This window comes from Orycteropus afer, unplaced genomic scaffold (genome assembly GCF_000298275.1).
Source record: "Orycteropus afer afer isolate SDZICR_OR568_19922 unplaced genomic scaffold, OryAfe1.0 scaffold00174, whole genome shotgun sequence".
NCBI classification, from domain to species: Eukaryota; Metazoa; Chordata; class Mammalia; order Tubulidentata; family Orycteropodidae; genus Orycteropus; species Orycteropus afer.
Genome location: NW_006921761.1, coordinates 6,401,260 through 6,418,488, shown reverse-complemented (window position 1 = coordinate 6,418,488; position 17,229 = coordinate 6,401,260). Strand labels below are relative to the sequence as shown.

Here is a 17,229-nt window from a genome sequence, read left to right as displayed (position 1 = left end):
GCTGGTGGTTCAAACCCATCAGCCACTCCTCGGAAGGAAGGTTGGGCAATCCTACTTCTGTAGTGATACTGCCTCGGAAACCCAAGGAGTCGGGGCCAACTTGACAGCACATAACAACAACAACAACAACAATATTATTAATACTTTTGTCCTTTCTATTATTATTCTTAATCTTCCCCTCCCAGGTCCTAGATTTCAGCATTTTTTCTTTTCCCTGTGCCTGTGCCTGGTTGAAATTTCTATTTTCTTTTTTAATTTAATAGGGGTTTTATTTGTTTATTTATTTTTCCCCTTTTTTCTTGTGGTTAACCCTGTTCCTTGATTTTCTTTTTTCATTTTTCCCTTTTTTTTTCCATTTATTATTCTCCTTCACTACTTTCTTTTTTCTTAGTGCCCTATCCCCAGATATTGCAGGTTTTATTGTTTTTTCTTCTTTTTTTCCCCTTTTTTCTTTTTTTTGGTTACTGTTCCTGTGTGATCACATGATGTGTTTTTCATCCATGGGCTTTTAGATTTTTGATGGTTATTAAATTGTAATTTGTGTCTAATTGAGTGGGAGACAACAACAGTCCCCATAAGACACAACTACACCCACACCTCCTGCAACTTCACTTACTGACCAAGAGCCACTACCTCCTTCTCCACCAACAGGCCAACTATAAAAAACCAAGAAGAGCTTGAATCACCCTTGGCTGCTCTTCACAGACAGTCAACAGATATCTAAATACAACAATACCACAATGCCTCAGAGACAACAGACCATCACAATCCACACAAAGAAGCAGGATAAAGTGGTAGAAACAAGGGAGCAGGACACAGACCCAGAACACATCCCTGAGGAATGTCCTATAAGTTTATGTGAACGATCAGAGTTCCCAGGTGTATAGTAGAGCTGACCAGAGGCAAGGTTGTGGTCACTGCTTGATCACAGCCAGCTACCCAGAGGGACCGAGGGAACCTGCAGGCTTGGGACCATAGTCACAGGGGACATCAAGCTCAATTGGCATAACATACTGTACAAAACATTGTTCCACCTCCTACTTTGGCAAGTAGCGACTTGGATCTTAAAAGCTAGCAAGCTGCCATCTGGATGCAATGATGAGTCTCCTCATCCAGAGCAAAGAAGAATGAAGAAAACCAAAATTCATGGAAACAATTAGTCCTAGCGACTGGTACACCATCCGATCTGCAGCCTATACAACTATGAGACCAGAAGAACTAGATGGTGCCTGGCTACCATTGTCATCCACTTGGAAGGGGATCTATGTAGGAGACCCTTGATAGAGAGGGAGAACAATGTGGAACAAAACTCAAAATCATTTGGAGGAAAAAAAGGGGGGACTAGGTTTGCTGGTCCAATAGAGCCTGGTGGAACCACTTAGACTATGGTCCCTAGCTGCCCTTCAGGTCTGGAATTGAACCCACACCTGTGGTTTCCAGCCAAACAAAAGACAGGCATATGAGTTGAACATTTACATTAGGTAGATACACTCCTTGGAGAGAACAATCATGGGAGAAAGAAGGGCTGCCTATGGGGAGGAAGTGGGAGGGGAGCTGTTGCATCGTGGTAAACTGTGGTCAATGACGTGAGACAATGTATATGTGAACTGCTGTATGGAAAGTGAATTTGCTCTGTAAATCTTCACCCAAATCACAATAAAAAATAAAAAAAAGATTATACTAAAATTCAGAGGTTTTCTGCAAGAAAGACAGAAAGACTCTGTGGCACTCCTGGCTGCATGGTACTCCTGACTCCGTGGCACTCCTGGATCTGTGACATTCCTGACTCCATGTCTCTCCTGGCTCCGTGGCACTCCTGGCTCCATTTGTACTCCTGACTCCGTGGCACTCCTGACTCAGTGTATTCCTCTTGCCAACAATGAAAAATTGGATTTAAAATTCAGAAAATACCATTTACAATAACATCACACACACAAAAAAAAAAAGTAAACAAGAAAAAAGAACTTACATATAGATCCAATGAGACATGTTAAGGTATGTTTGTGGAAAACTATAAAACACTAGTGAAAGAAAGCAAAAATCAAAGTTGATGGAGAAGTGGTCTGTGGATTGGAACCCTCGATGCTGACGTGCCAAGTCTCCCCAGTTTGACCAAGACTAGGCAAGCCCACTGAGAAGCACTCCTTGTTCTCGCAGTTGTGGGTTCTGGACTGGCTGCGGAGGAGGGCAGTTTGGGCCTGTCTGCCTCACCGGTCTTGCTGCAGGTGTGCCCTCGTCCATCTCCCAGTGCTTTTCCCTGTTCTTGGAGCTGCTCCCACTCTCGCCATTTCTGCTCTGTATCTTTCTTCATTGTGCTTGCTTTGGCCTTGTTCTACTTTTGAAACATTTCTTCAGGTGGAAGTTTAGAGTTTTGACTTGAGACCTTTCTTCCCTACTACAAGCACTCTAGTTCTGATCGACTATACGTTTCCTGTAAGCGCTGCTTCAGCTACGTCCCACAGTGTTTTATGGGCTGGATTTTAATCCCCATTCAGTTAAAGATACATTCTCGGATCCTGGAGTCTTCCTTCACTGACCCCTGATTTACTTAGAAACATGTTGTTTAATTTCCATAGCTGTAAACGCCCTGCCGTCTTTCTGTCTTGGATTCTAGTGTAGATCCGCAGTGGTGGAGTCGGTGTGAGATCTCAGTTCTGGCGCTTTGGTTTATGACGCAGGATGGTGTCTGTGTGGGGAGTGTTCCCGGTGTGCTGACAGATGCGAGTGAAGCTGTTGAGGGGGGAGGACGCCATGGCTGCTGTGCTCTGCCCACGTTCTGTCAGTTTCTCTCAAAGGTGCTGAGGGCATGCCTGCATCCTGGGGGGCCATGGATAAGCCCCCCAGGCCTGACCTCCCCATGCTTGTCCCCACAGGTCACCAGCACGGGCTCCCCATGGCAGGCAGCCAGTGGGACTTGGGGAAACCAGCCGGCAACCTGGCCACGGTGGCCATCATGCCTGTGTCTGAGGACGTGCCCCTGCCTGCCTTTGCCCTGGAGCTCCAGCACGCTCTGCGCGCCATTGGTGAGCCAGCCTGCCAGGCTTGCACCCTGAACTGTTGCCTCCAGGTCCCGGAGTGCCTGCAAAGGCCAGTGTCCCTTGGCTGGTGGTACCAGTCTCCATCTGCTCTGGGAATAGAGCAGGCCTGATTGCTCCACCTTGGGCCTGAGAGTGGGGACCCAGGAAGGGTGTGGGTGGGCCTTCTGCTGGCCTCAGAAGACTCCGTGGCCACGTCCCTTGGGAATGTATGTAAGTGACTGGGCAGCTTCCTGTGTGACTAGGAGAGCTATAACAGGCAGGGAGGTCACATCACCAGCTCCTGCTTTGTCAGCCCTTTCACATCTGAGCCCAGGGGCACCAAGTGCCCTCCCGATACAGCCCTGCGTGTCGCAGCTGCCTGATGGCTGTGAGCCAGCTGGGCTGCCACCTCCTGGGGACACTGCAGTGCTGGGTAAACTGGCACTATCTGGAAGATGCCTTAGGCCAGTCAGGAGGCCTGGGCACATTTCCAAATTGCCAGCAACTGTTATATTTGGAATTTCCAGAACAAAAGAATCAGAGTTCCCGAGAACTCTTGGGGATTCTTCAGGTCATAAGGTATTCTGTATTTTCCATATGACTTTCTTTATATGTTTTGTGCAATTTTCAGTGACTATCATGATAGTGGCTAAGGCGCTTGACTGCCAACCAGAAAACTTCTTAGCCCTCGGAAGGAGGGTTGGGCAATCTACTTCCGTAGTGGATACTGCCTCGGAAACCCAGGGAGGGGTCGCTATGAGTCAGGTCCGACTTAATGGCACACAGCAACAACAATCATGATAAACAGCGGATCGTTTTTTATGGTAGGGTTAGAGGAAGTTTCAGGGTTTGTCTCCAAAACATGTTATAATACACACAACACATGTTGTCATGAAACAATGTATTTGATGACAGTACATATTTCAAGACCATGTGAAAAGCTCGCCACCTGACCCAGACATTGAAACAGAAGGCATTAAATAAACACTAAACAATGCTGCAGGTGCTTAAAGTTTAGAAGCTGCTCTCAGCATGGCATTCAGAAGCACATGGGGCATCAGTTGTTCTGGTCAATAGTCTTGACCTTTGTTTCATAACAAATACCCAGGATCTAGAAAGTTCCAGAAAGTGCTCAGCGTGCCTCTGAAGGCGTCCTCAAGGTGTGTAGCATGAGGAGGTGGCTTCATGAAAGCTCGTTTCCTTCCCCTTTTGAACTTCATTTTGAGATAATTATAGGCATACAGGAAGCTGCAAAAATAGTAAGGAGAGGTCTGCTCTTTGCTTCCCCTGTGGAGCATCTGACCTAACTGTGATGCAGATCACAGCCAGGTGGAAGCCCAGGCTCAGCCCACGGGCCTTCTCCAGGCCTCCCTGGCTCTTAGATGCATGTGTGAGTGCGTACGTGTGCAAGTGTGTGTGCACATGCGTGCTGTCTCATCACATGTGTCGACCTCTGTAACCCCCACAGTCATGCTGCAGAGCTGAGCAAGTTGCTTCACCTCCAGCTTCTTCTGCAAAAGACCCTCCCTCCCACCGTCCCTCTGAAGTCCCCCCACTCCACCCCCGGCACCCCTGAGCAACCCCCAGTGTGTGCGTCACCTCTCTGATCTTGTCGTTTCAAGAATGCTGTAGAAATACAGCTGTTGCCACTGGTTTTCTGTCCTTGGACAGGGCCTCAACCACATTCGCTTCTATTTGCACAGATGCCCTCCTCTGGAAGGAGGTTTGGGGTCTTTCCAGTTTGGGGTTATTAGGGACACATATGTCAAGGAGTTTGTGTAGATGACAGTTTTCACGTGTTGGGGAGAAATGACCAGGAGTTGGCACATGTTGAGTGTGCACTTCATTTCATAAGAAACTGCCAAACCTTCCTCAGAGTGGCCGGACCCTCTCACGTTCCCAGCAGAACGAGCTGCATTCTGTCCTCACGGGCCTTTGGTCCTGATTTATCATAGCTGTTCTCTTCAGTGGTGGCCCCGGATCGTTTCCAGTCACATTTCCCTGACGGTAATGACATTGAACATCGTCTCATGAGCTTATGTTTGCCATCTGTTTATGCTCTGGTGACTGTCCTTTGCCATTTTCTAGTGGGATTGCTTGGTTTTTCCTGTTGAGTTTTGAGAGTCCTTTATATGTTATATATCGTAAAATGACTACTCAGTGCTAATTTTTTAAAATACATGTTATTGAAATATAATTTATGTACAGTGAAATACACAGAACTAAAGTGATACGGATCAATGCATTTTTTTTTGTATGTTCCCTCCCCTCCCCTCCCACCTGTGGTAACCAAGAAAGTTTCCTTCCTTATATAAGCCTTTCCTTGACTTTTTACAATAATGAATTAATACTATATTTTTCCTTCTGTGATTGACTTATTTCACTCAGCACAATAGCCTCCAAGTTCATCCACATTATGCAGATTCTACATTATTGTTTAGAGTTTCATAATATTCCATAGTTTGGTTATCTATTCTTCTGTTGATGGGCACCTAGGTTGTTTCCATCTCTTTGCTACTGTAAATAGTGCTGCAGTGAACAAGGGTGTGCATATGTCTATTCTAGACCTGGCTCTCACTTTAGGATATATACCTAGTAATGGGATTGCTGGGTCAAATGGTATTTCTAATTCCAACTTTTTAAGGAATTTCTATACTGCTTTCCACAGTGTATGAGAGTTCCAATCTCTCCACATCCTCACCAGCATTTATTATTTTCTGTCTCGTTGAACTTTGCCATTAGTGCTGGGGGGAGATGGTATCTCATTGTTTCGATTTGCATCTCTCTGATGGCTAATGATCGTGAGCATTTCTTCATGTATTTGCTAGCTGCCCAAATATCCTCCTTGGTGAAGTGTCATGTCATCTGCCCATTTTTTAATTGGATTGTTAATCTTTTTGTTGTTGAGGTGTTGGGTTTTCTGTAAATATTAAGAGATAGATCCCTTGTCAGATAGGTAATTATCAACAAGTATGAATTTGTTGCTGTCATTTTGTTATGTGCCATGTCATCACTTCATTGCTGTTATTTTAGTATTTGCTAAATATTTGTGCTGGTCCTCTTTTTTATTTTGATGTGAAGGTTTATTTATTTATTTATTTATCTATTTTAGGTTGCCCTGTGATACATAATTTTCTTCCCAAATTTAGAACAGTCCATTCTATCTTGTAATTGTCTTGACTTCCCTACCATTTAGAAGTTCTGTAACTACACAATTTTTTTCCCTCTTTTTGGTTTGTAGTTGTTCTCATTTGTGAATTGATGTCTCTGATTCCCTGTTTACAAGATTGTAGGCTTATTTACTTTGGATACTTCCATAGCTAGGTTGGTTTCTGAGTTATGTCATCATGTGTGTTAATGGTCTGTTGTTGTTTGCTGTTATTGCTTCTCTGTCCAAAGGGCTCCCTTTAGCATCTCTTGCAAGTTTGGTCTGGTTTTAACAAATTCCCTTAATTTCTGCTTATCTGGAAATGTCCTAATTTCACTATCATATTTGAGGAACAGTTTTGCTGGGTATATAATTCTTGGTTGGAAATTTTTCACTTTCAAGGTTTTATATATACCATCCCATTGTCTTCTCACCTGCATGGTTTCTGCTGAGAAATCTGAGCTTAGTCTTACTGGTTGCCCCTTGTGGTAACTTTATGTTTTTCCCATGCTGCTTTCAGGATTCTTTCTTTGTCTTTGGTTTTGGTGAGTGTGATGATGAGATGTCTTGGTGATTTTCTTTTGGGGTCTATCCTGTTTGAGGTTCGTTGGGCTTCTTGAATGGATATAGTCTCATCTTTCATCATACCAGGGAAATTCTCTTCCAACAAATCTTCAACAATTTTCTCTGTGGTTTTATTTGTCTCTTCCTGTTCCTGGAATTCCAGTTACACATAGGTTATTCCTTTTGATGGTATCCCACATGAACTTTCGAACTTGGAAATATTCAACCTGTTGGTGTCATTAGACTAACTGATAGGCCACTGTTCTGCCTCCATACTCACTGTTTTCATTCAGGTTTTTCCACCAGTTGGTGCCTAATCCACTTCTGTATCCTTCCTTCCAAAGCTCAGGGCTCCAGGATTCTCTTCGTATCTCTGTCAGTCGGTTTCTCTTTTCTTTGTTGGAGAGGGTCTGTGTAGCCTCTCTGCCTATTCCACCATCTTCCCAGTGCTAACAGAGAGAACTCAGAGAGAAACATGGAAATCTTGGTGGTGAACACTGTCTTTCCTGGGGCCAGATGTTGGCACTGGGACGTGGGTGTCCTTGAAGGCGTGTGGATGGCACTCTGAGAACTCAGGCTCCGTGTTGGGGGTGAAGGTGGCAGGGACATGGGGGCGCTGCCTGGGGTCCCCCAGGCTTCTCTCCTTCAAGTGCTGCTTTCTAGATTCTTTCCTGCCCAAGCACCCCATTTTCCTGGTAGGAGTACTTCCTGGGTTGGGTTAGTTAGGTGTCACTACTGGCCTCAGACTCCCCTGTGTGGAGTGTCCCCAGTTCAGGAGCCTCTGCATGTCTGTGTGTCCCTGAACAGGGTGGGACATCTTCTCTTTTTAAATTCTCTTCCTCACACATCACATCTCATATTTCTAGTAACTTGTTTGGTTGATGGTTCTCTGACTCATGTCTTGCCTTATTCCCAAAGGCAAGTGGCTTAAATATAGAATTAAGGTGGTTTGAAAACAAAAACCTGAGTCAGGAAAGGGAGTGAACTGCAAATGAGAGCAGCGTATGGTCCAATTGGGACACACTGGGACTGCAGACAAGACTCAGGCCCTCCAAGGTGCAGCGGTACATCCTTTTGTCAGTGGCTTGCACCACCCCTCCCCACACTGGCCACCATCCTGCCTTTCCTGCCCCAGGCTTTGCACGGGTCTTCTTGTGGTGCTCAGCCTCCCTCACTTTCCAATAAAGACTTGCTGTACTGGAGTGTGCCAGGGAGGCTGGGGTACATCATGGAGTGGGACGTGATAGCACAGAACACGGCTCATAAGTGATTCCTGGCAGTGGCGCCATCGAGCAGAATCAAGAGGGGCAGGCCAGAGGTCCGGAAGGAGGGCTAGGAAAGCCAGTTTACATCAGAGCAAGGCTCTGGTAGAACACAGGTGGCTGAGCCCTGATCCAGTCTGACAACAGCCACCTTGCAGTTGGAATGTTCAGTGTGTTAGCATTTAAAGTAATGGAACCGATTCTTTTGTGTTGGGACCCAGATCTACTGTTTGTTTGTTTTCTGCCTGCCCCTCTATGCTTCCTTTCCTGCTTCTTTGGGTTATTTGAATAATTTTTAAAAGTTCATTTTAATTTCTCCATTGGCCTTTTAGGTATGTTTCTTTGGGATTACAATGTCCATACATTTTAGAGTCTACTCAGAGTCAAAATGATGAAATGTAGACATATTTACATAAAATATAGACCCTTTCTGTGCATCATAGTCCCCTGTTATAAACTCCACATGCTAATGTCCATGTGCTAAGGCTGTACTTACTGCTTTAAACACCAAAACCAACCCACTGCCATCGAGTCAGTTCCGACTCACAGTGACCCCCATTGGGTTTCCAAGGTGGTAAATCTTTATGGAAATAGATTGCCCCATCTTCCCTCCGATGAGTGGCTGTGGATTTGAACTGCCAGCCTTCTGGTTAGCAGTGAAATGCCTTAGGCACTGCACCACCAGAGTTCCCTTGCTTTAAACAGTCATATCTATTTTAAAGTGATTATCTTGTCCATATGTTTATGTTTCTGACCCTCCTGATTCCTATCTGAAGAACCGTGTTTCCCTGGTGTGTCCTCTCCCTTCAGGGAGACTTCTGTTAGCATTTTCTGAAGGGCAGGGTTCCCTGATGGCACAGACGTTAACACGTCTGACTACTAACTGACCCACCCAGAGGTGCCTCAGAAGACAGATCTAGAAATCTGCTTCTGAGAGGTCACAGCCTTGAACCCCCAGGGAACTCGGTCCTGTTCCCCGCACATGGGGTCCCCCAGGAAGCTCAGCTCTGCTCCCCACACACGGGGTCCCCAAGGGAGCTTATTTCTGCTCCCCACATACGGGGTCCCCGTGGTTGCTTGGTTCTGTTCCGCACACAGGGTCCCCCAGAGAGCTTGGTTCTCCCTACACACAGGGTCCCCAGGGAGCTCATCTCTGCTCCCCACACACGGGGTCCCCGTGAGTTGGGATCGACTTGGCAACAGCAGGTTTGGTTTTTTATTTAGGTATACTGGCAACTTATCTTTCACTTTTTTGTTACCAGGAAATGTCTATTTCCTTTCATTTTTTTAAATCGTAAAATTCCCCTTATTCTTGCGGTTTCTTCAGATGAGAAGCTGACGACCGTCATCCCCTGCAAGCAATGCATTGCCTCCCTCGGCTGTTTTCAAGGCTCACCTCTGTCTTGGTTCTCTGCCACCTGGTTATAATGTGTCTGGGTCTGGTTTTCTTCATATTCTTTTGGTGTGGGGTTTGCTGAGGTTCTTGAATCTGCATATTTGTATCTTTCGCCAAATTGAGGACATTTTCAGCCATTAGTTTTCCAAGTAATGCTTCTGTTCCTTTCCTTCTGGGAATCCAATTCCATGTATGTTAAACTGTTTGATATTGTCCCGCAGCCTCCTTTTTCTGTTTTCTTTTCCTAATCTTTGTTATTTTTGATGAATCTTAAGGTTCACTGATTTTTCTGTCACCGGCCTGCTGCCTTCACACCCAGCCAGTGTGTTTGTGGTTCCAGACATTATTCTTGTTGGTTGTAGACTTTCCAGTTGGTCTTCTATCTGCTGAGATAGGCTTTCTTCTTAGTCACTGCAAGTACGTTTGCCTCAGTGAGCACAGTTGTAATAGCTGCTTTCAAATCCCTTCAGTGATGGTCTCCATTGATTTTCTTCTTTTGACGATGGATCATGTTTTCTCGTTCATCATATGTTGAGTAATTTTGGATTGTATGCTGGACATTGTGTCTATTTGGTTATGGAGGCAATTGTCACAGTTGGAAATTCTGTCTCTTCATGGCAGCTCAAATTTCAGCTCCAAACATCCCCACAGTATGTGGGGTCCTGACAGCCCACCCTGACGGTCCTGCAGTGTTAGAGTCCTCGGGTCCCCATCATCATGGCCCCATGGTGTTTGGAATCCTCATGTCCCCACCCTCTTGTCCCCATGGTGTTTGGAGGCCTTGTGTCCCTATCATCATGGCCTCGTGGTGTTTGGAGTCCTGATGTCCCCACCCTCTTGTCCCCGTGGTGTTTGGAGTCCTGATGTCCCCACCCTCTTGTCCCCGTGGTGTTTGGAGTCCTTGTGTCCCCACCCTCTTGTCCCCGTGGTGTTTGGAGTCCTTATGTCCCCATGATCATGGCCCATGGTGTGTGGGCCCCTTGTGTCCCTGGCCTTGCATCCCCGTGGTGTGTGGGGCCCTCATGTCTCACTATCATGTCTCCAAGGTGTGTGGGGTCCTTGTGTCCCCACTATCATGTCACCTGTGGCATGTGGGGCCCTGGTGTCCCCACCCTCATGTCTCCATGGTGTGAGGGGTCCTCAGCCCACCCTCACATCCCCGTGACATGTGGGGCCCTCAGCCTATCCTCATGTCCCTGTGACATGTGGGGTCCTTATGTCTCTCCCATTCTCTTGTCCCCATGGTATATGGGGCCCTCATGTCTCCGTGACATGTGGGGCCCTCATGTCCCCACCATCATGTCCCCATGGCTTGAGAGGTTCTCAGCCCACTCTCACTACTAGTGCTGTCAATCTCCATCTCCTGCATTCTGGGGGAGTGTAGAGATAACTCATTAGGGTTTTGATTTGCTCCCCAGTGACCGAGAAGTCCTCTGTCTGTGGCCAGTTGGTTATCCCCTCATTGACGTGCCTGCTCGGGTCACTTGCCTGCTGTTCATTAGGCTGTCTGTTTTGTCTTCTCTTGCTGATTTGCAAGAGTTCCTTGTGTACACAGAACACAGTTCCTGCTTTGGAAATGTATATGGCAGGTACCTTCCCTCCTGTGGCTTTTGCCTTGTCACTCTTCCGGTGCTGTCTTGTGATGAACAGAGCACTTGATTTTAATGTAGACCAGTTTATCAGTTTCTTCCTATATCCTTAGTGCCTTTTGTTTACTGAAGAGGTAGACATATTTTCCTTCCCCCAAATCATGGAGATGTCCTCTTCAAAGCTTTTTTGTTTGTTTACCTTTTTTTTTAACCTTTAGTTAATTTTATAATTCATCTGGGACTGATTTTTGGTTATGATACGAGAGATATTCTAACGTGATCCATAGTGTATTTATTTCACTGGGAAAATCTGTCACCAAAGGCCTCTGTGAAGTTTGAGAAAGCAAACACGTTGAACTAAGTGTGCCTGTCCCCAGCCACACTACTTTCAGTTGCCTCAGATGAATGTAAAAGCTGGACAGTGAAAAAGGAAGAAGAAAGAAGAATTGGCATTTGAACTACAGTCTGGCCAAGAGTACTAAAGAGATGGTGGAAGAAACAGACTGTCTTGGAAGAAACTGACTGTCTTAGAAGAAATGCAGCCAGGACGCCCCTTAGTTGCGAGGACGGAGAGAGGACCTGCTGCCCACTTACTTTGGACACGTTATCAGGAAAGACTGGTTGCTAGAAGTGGATATTTTGGTGAAGTGGCAGGCAGTGAAAATGAGAGAGTCATCCAAGGATGGGCTCACACCACAGCCTCCACATCAGAGATCAGGGAGGTGGCACAGGGCCCGCTGCCGTTTCCTTCTGTCACCCACAGGGTTGCCATGAGTTATGGCAGCTCGGAGGCAACTGGCAATGAGAGAGATTCTGCTGGCCCAGACCCTCACTTAAGACCAGCCTTGGACCTGGACCTCTGTGTACCTTCGCCATGAATCAGGCAGCTCATGAAGGCTGTTTTGCTGAGGAAAGGACTCTAGGCAGCCAGTCTTTCTCTTCCAGCTCTTTGAAGGTGCCGTGCGTTTCCCCTGGCTTTCAGAGTTGCAGAAGGAAGCCATGTGGTGGCCAGTCAGCTGTAACTGAAGTGGAGAGCCAGAGACGCAGCGTAGTGGGCTCACCCTGGACTTCTGCAAGGGGCAGAGCCTCGCCCTCTCAGCCCCAGGCCTGCCGCTGCCCTGTTCTTGTGGAGGAAAGACCATGGGTGCCTCCTACAGAAGGTGGAGAGGCAAAGTCCTTCCAGGAAGGGGATGGCCACCATGGCCCCAGATGGCAGGAGTTAGAGCCCATGCCAGAGGGGCCTGTATGCCACCGCCTCAGAATGCCCCCCTGCACCCAGTTACTGAGGCCTAGGGCAGGAGGTGTGCACGGCAGCAGGGGGCCCAGCCAGGGTTCTGGAGGCCCAGGTACCTTAGTGTCCATGCCACCTCCTTCTGGTAGCCTCCAGCCCAACAACAAAGAAGCCTATAGGTGGACAGTCGACCACTCGGAATGTGGGAAGAGGAGTCCAGCCCTGCAGGCCTCTTGGCCTGTCCTCAGGGGACCCTGTGTGCAGGAGACTGAGGCAGAGGCCTGTGCCAGTGATGCCCTGATGGCTGAGCCGTCTCCAAGGGACCGGGTGCCAGCTGCCTCCCTGCAAGCCGTGGTGTCAGGCTTCTGCAGGTTCCATCAGAGCCGCAGGAGCCCTGTGAGAGGATCACATGGCCCATTCCTGTGGGAGCTCTTTGCCGTGTAGGGCGGGAAGAAAAGTGCCCCACAACCTTATTCTCTCCTAACTTTAGTCGGAATGCTGTTGAAAAAGCTCTCCTGGAATTGGTGGGCCTCCCTGTGCAGCAAGGACCCCCAGCAACGCAGCCACCCCTGCGTCCCCCGCCACCCCAGCCGGGTGGGCCCTGACTCCTCCCTCCTGCTGGCCCACAGCCCATGCCTCTCTAACACAGCCTGGGTGAGAGGCCTCTCTGGATATCTCGAGCACCAGCGCAGAGCAGTGTCAGCCTGGTGGCTCCAGTCTGGACTTGGGGAATTATACCACCCAGTACCTCATGAGCCTTCCTGTCCAACATACCCGACTCTGTCACTCGCTGCCGGGGTCGGCCCCAGGTGACAGGTGTCACCTTTCCCACCTCAGCAGCCTTCATGGGTGCCCACCAACCACTCCCACCCAGGAGCAGGGCGGACACAAGCTCAGGCCAGGTTCATCCCCACTGAAAGGAAATGGAGAGCAGCCTTGTGGTGGAGAGACTGCACGGGCTTGTGGATGGGTCTGGCCGTCCGGGAGATTGGGCTGCCCAGCACAGCACCTGTAATTGGAGGCTATGTTCTCAGGTCCCGTCCTGCTGCTGACCAGTGACAACATAAAACAGCGCCTTGGCTCTGCTGCTCTGGACAGGTGGGCCCCATGGGAAGGGAGCAGGATGCTGCTGTCACCAGATCTGCATGCATGGCTGATGAACAGGGTGGAGATGGGGATACAGTGGGGGACAATAGGGAAAGGAAACGGTGGGTGGCAGGAATACGGTGGAGAATGGAGAAATGGTGGAGGATGGGAGATGAGGGAGGCATGAGTGAGGAGTGCCACCCAGTGCTTGGCAGTGAGCTGTCGCCATGTGTGTGGGGCCATTCCCATGGGAGGGACACAGGAAGGGGACAGAGTAGGTGGCCAGTGTCCAAGCACCACAAGGAAGAAGAGCCTGGCCCCTGATCCCAGAGCCCCCAGCCCCTCAGAGGGACACCGGTCAGCTTGGCCCACTCTCAGGACCCAGCTGTGTGTGGGGCAGTAATGACCGAGGTGCCAGAGAGCCCGCTTCCTACCTGGAGAGCTGTGGCTGACTAACTTCTCGGCCCCTGGGGACCTCCAGCTGCAGGGTACAGTGTACACTGTAGCCACATTCCTTCCCATGGCCTTTGAGAGAGAGAAATCCAGAATCCTGTCCATTTGATTGGTTGTAGACGGGGGAACCTGGCTGTGATAGGTTGGGGGCTTCCATGTTTAGATACTGCTGCCCCTGCTCTCCCCACCACGCAGAACTCCTGTCTACCTTCTCAGTATCTGAAAAATGCTTAAATGGCCATGACTTTTTTTTTTTTGTTTTAAATTCTAAAAGTTACTGTTTGTGTTTTCTTCATGTGAATCTGCTTGTTGGGTTCTCTTGAGTATTTCTGCCTTTGGAAGGTTTAGGCGTATGAAGTGATGGGTAGTTTTGTAGTGAGTGGCTAATGGCGCTAGGGAATTTCCTTTTACTGCTTCCGGGTTATACTCATGATATTTGCTTCCCAAGTTGTGAGTTCTGGAGCTCTGGGGGTGCAGTGCCTAAGGCATGTGACTGCTAACCAGAGGGCTGGTGACTCAAACCCACCAGCCACTCCTCGGAAGGAAGGCTGGGCAATCTACCTCCATAGAGATACTGCCTCGGCAACCCAAGGAGGGGTCGCTATGAGTCAAATTCGACTCGAAGGCAGTGAGTCAGTTTAGTTAAGGGACCTCCAAGAGTGCCCCTGCCAGTCCTGGGCCCCAGCATCCTTCTCATTACCTGGGCAGTCCCCACCCCCTGGCCTCAGCACCAGACTGGCTAAGTCCTGGGTTCTGGGAACTCTGCCACTGGAGGGCACCCCCTGCCTCCCCAGGACCTGCTGAGGGGTAGTGGGCCCTTCTGTGACTTCCCCAGTGTCCACGAGTACCGGCTGTCCAGCTGGCTGGGGCAGCAGGAGGACATCCACCGGATCGTGCTCTACCAAGCAGACAGCACGCTGACTCCCTGGACCCAGCGCTGTGTCCGGCAGGCAGACTGCGTCCTCATCGTGGGCCTAGGTGAACAGGAACCCACTGTGGGCCAGGTAAGGACGGGGACAGGGAGGGCTGGGAAGTGGGCTGGGCTGTGTGGCTGTGAGCCGTTCAGTGGGCAGGGCTAGGGCTAGGGGTGGGGCCTCAGGGGCAGGGCCACAGGGATGGGGCTACAGGAGGTGGGGTCATGGGCAGGGCTAGGGTTGGGTGGGGTCTCAGGGATGAGGCCATAAGGGGTGGGGCCTTGAGCAGGGGTGAGGGGAGCCCCAGGGGTTGGGGCCTTGGGCAGGGGTGGGGTGGGGTGGGGCCACAGGTAGTGGGCTACAGGCGATGGGGCCATGGGCAGGGCTAGGGTGGGGTGGGCCCTCAGGGGCGGGGCTACAGGAGGTGGGACTCCTAACTAGAGCCTTGGGCAGGGATTGGGTGGAGCTCCAGGGGGTGGGGCTACAGGAGGTGGGGCTGTGGCCTGGGGTGGGGGGGGCCAAAGGGGTGGGGCTAGGATTGGGATGGGGCCCCAGGGGCGGGGCTGACAGGTGGCCAGCGATCACCGCCCTCTGCAGAGCCCTCTGCTCTGGCTGTGTGCTGCTTCTCTGGCCTCGTGTTACTCCGCTGGCCTCCGCTCTCTTTCAGCTGGAGCAGATGCTGGAGAACACGGCCGTGCGCGCCCAGAAGCAGCTGGTCCTGCTGCACCGGGAGGAGGGCCCCGAGCCGGCCCACACAGCCGAGTGGCTGAACATGCGCACCTGGTGCTCGGGCCACCTGCACCTCTGCTGCCCACGGCGCGTCTTCTCTCGGAGGAGCATGCCCAAGCTGGTGAGACAGCCCCTCCGGCCCCTGCTCCCATGCAGCTGACAGTTCGCCCCCCCGTCACGCCCTGAGTCCCCCACCTGGGTCGGCCGGGGTCCTCAGGTGGTCAGGGTCAGGCTTCGGGGAAGCAGACCCCAGCCGAGGCCTATCCGCACTCCTGGCGCAGGTGGAGATGTACCAGCGAGTCTTCCAGAGGCCACCCGACCGACACTCGGACTTCTCCCGCCTGGCGCGAGTGCTGACCGGCAACGCCATCGCCTTGGTACTCGGGGGAGGGGGTGCAAGGTGAGTCCCCAGCCTGGATCCCTCAAAGTCCCATCCAGGCCATTGCGCGTGCTCTCTGCCAATCCTGACCGTGTGTGTGTGTGTGTGTGTGTGTGTGTGTGCGCGCGCGCGCGCGTGCCCAGGAGAAGGCGGCCTTCGGTGCCCTGGTGTCCCACAGGGAGAGACCCGGGCCACAGGCTGTTGGCCCCAAAGCTCCCCAGCCCCTGTGCACACATGTGGCTGGGAGCGTGCCTCCAGGCACTGCTGCCGGTTTAGGAGAGCGGATTCCTGCCATTGTCTTTCCTGACACGCGTGGTGGGACGGGTTGGGTTTGCTTACTAGCCATGCTGTGTCGTCTTCTGAAAAGCGTCCGTTCTTATCCCCTACCAGTCTTCCCGCTGGGCTTCAGGTGAGTTTCTTTTCATTTTTAATACCCATTTTATGGATGAATGCTTCTAACCAGGGAGACGTTGCAGTGGCTGCTCCTAGTCCCATGCACCTGCCCACAAGTCAGCATCTGAGCGCCTGGGCTTATGAACACAGAGGGCCTTTCACCCCAGGACCTCCAGTCCTAGTTTGTCATTCAGACACTTGCCAACCTTCTCTTGAGATTGCCTAAAAAAAAGACACTCTGGAACAGAACTGACGGTGGGTGTGAGGAGGGATGTGCCGGGCCAGGTCCTGTGCTGCTGGCTCCTCACCTCCCAGGAGGGGAAAGGGCCCAGGCTGGGATGGGCTGGCAGGAGGCAGCCATGCCAGAGCCCCTTCCACTCAGGTGCAGCTGTGTCAGCTGGTACATGACCCAGACCGGACCCCCAGCTCTCTGTGTTGTCAGCCCTGGCCCTGCCAACAAATGAAGCCCATGGGCTAATGGGATGCCCCTGCCTCAGTAGTTCCAGCTGGCCCAGAGGAACAGAGTCCCTTGGGTGGGCAGGCAGGAGGCCTCTGGGAAGCTGTCTGGGCTCCCACCCATTCTCTGTTTCTCCTTGGCCAGTTCTCACTGTGAAGGCAGTTCTAGCTATGGGGTCAGAGGGACCAAAACGCCTGTGGAAAAGGGCTTTGCCCTGTGTCAGATGAGTGACAGAAATAGCAGCCAGCTCCAGCTGTCGTGTGACTGTGTACAGCAGAAACCTGTCCCACCCATTGCAGCGCATTGAGGCGGGAGTCAGGGCTGTGAATCAGGCGTGCTGGCCTCCGGGAAACCTACTCCTGTCAGTCCTGAATTAGCCTGGGGACCAACAACCCGCCTCCTGCCCAGGGGGTCTCGGCGGCCTGAGTTGCCGCTGTTCTTCCCGAGCTCACTGGTCTAAAGATGGTGGCCCAGAGCTGGAGCAGACGGAGCCAGTGGGGTGAAGAGGTGATTTGATGCCCCAGAGCGTTCCCCCGGCCTGTGTGTTCCAGCAGTGGGTGCTACCCTGTGATATGGGGTGAAGAGGTGATCTGGTGCCCCAGAGCGTTCCC

At 50.7% G+C, this 17,229-nt stretch overlaps 1 protein-coding gene across 1 annotated transcript in view; it reads left to right on the top strand.

The window, feature by feature from the left end:
- PNPLA7 (patatin like phospholipase domain containing 7) overlaps positions 1-17,229 on the top strand; it is a 75,087-nt gene that overhangs the window by 38,459 nt on the left and 19,399 nt on the right. Inside the window, exons 20-24 of the mRNA XM_007947078.1 lie at positions 2,874-3,023; positions 13,242-13,305; positions 14,582-14,750; positions 15,328-15,510; positions 15,671-15,789. Of these exons, the coding sequence (XP_007945269.1) occupies positions 2,874-3,023; positions 13,242-13,305; positions 14,582-14,750; positions 15,328-15,510; positions 15,671-15,789 (685 nt within the window). The remainder of the gene's footprint in view (positions 1-2,873; positions 3,024-13,241; positions 13,306-14,581; positions 14,751-15,327; positions 15,511-15,670; positions 15,790-17,229) is intronic.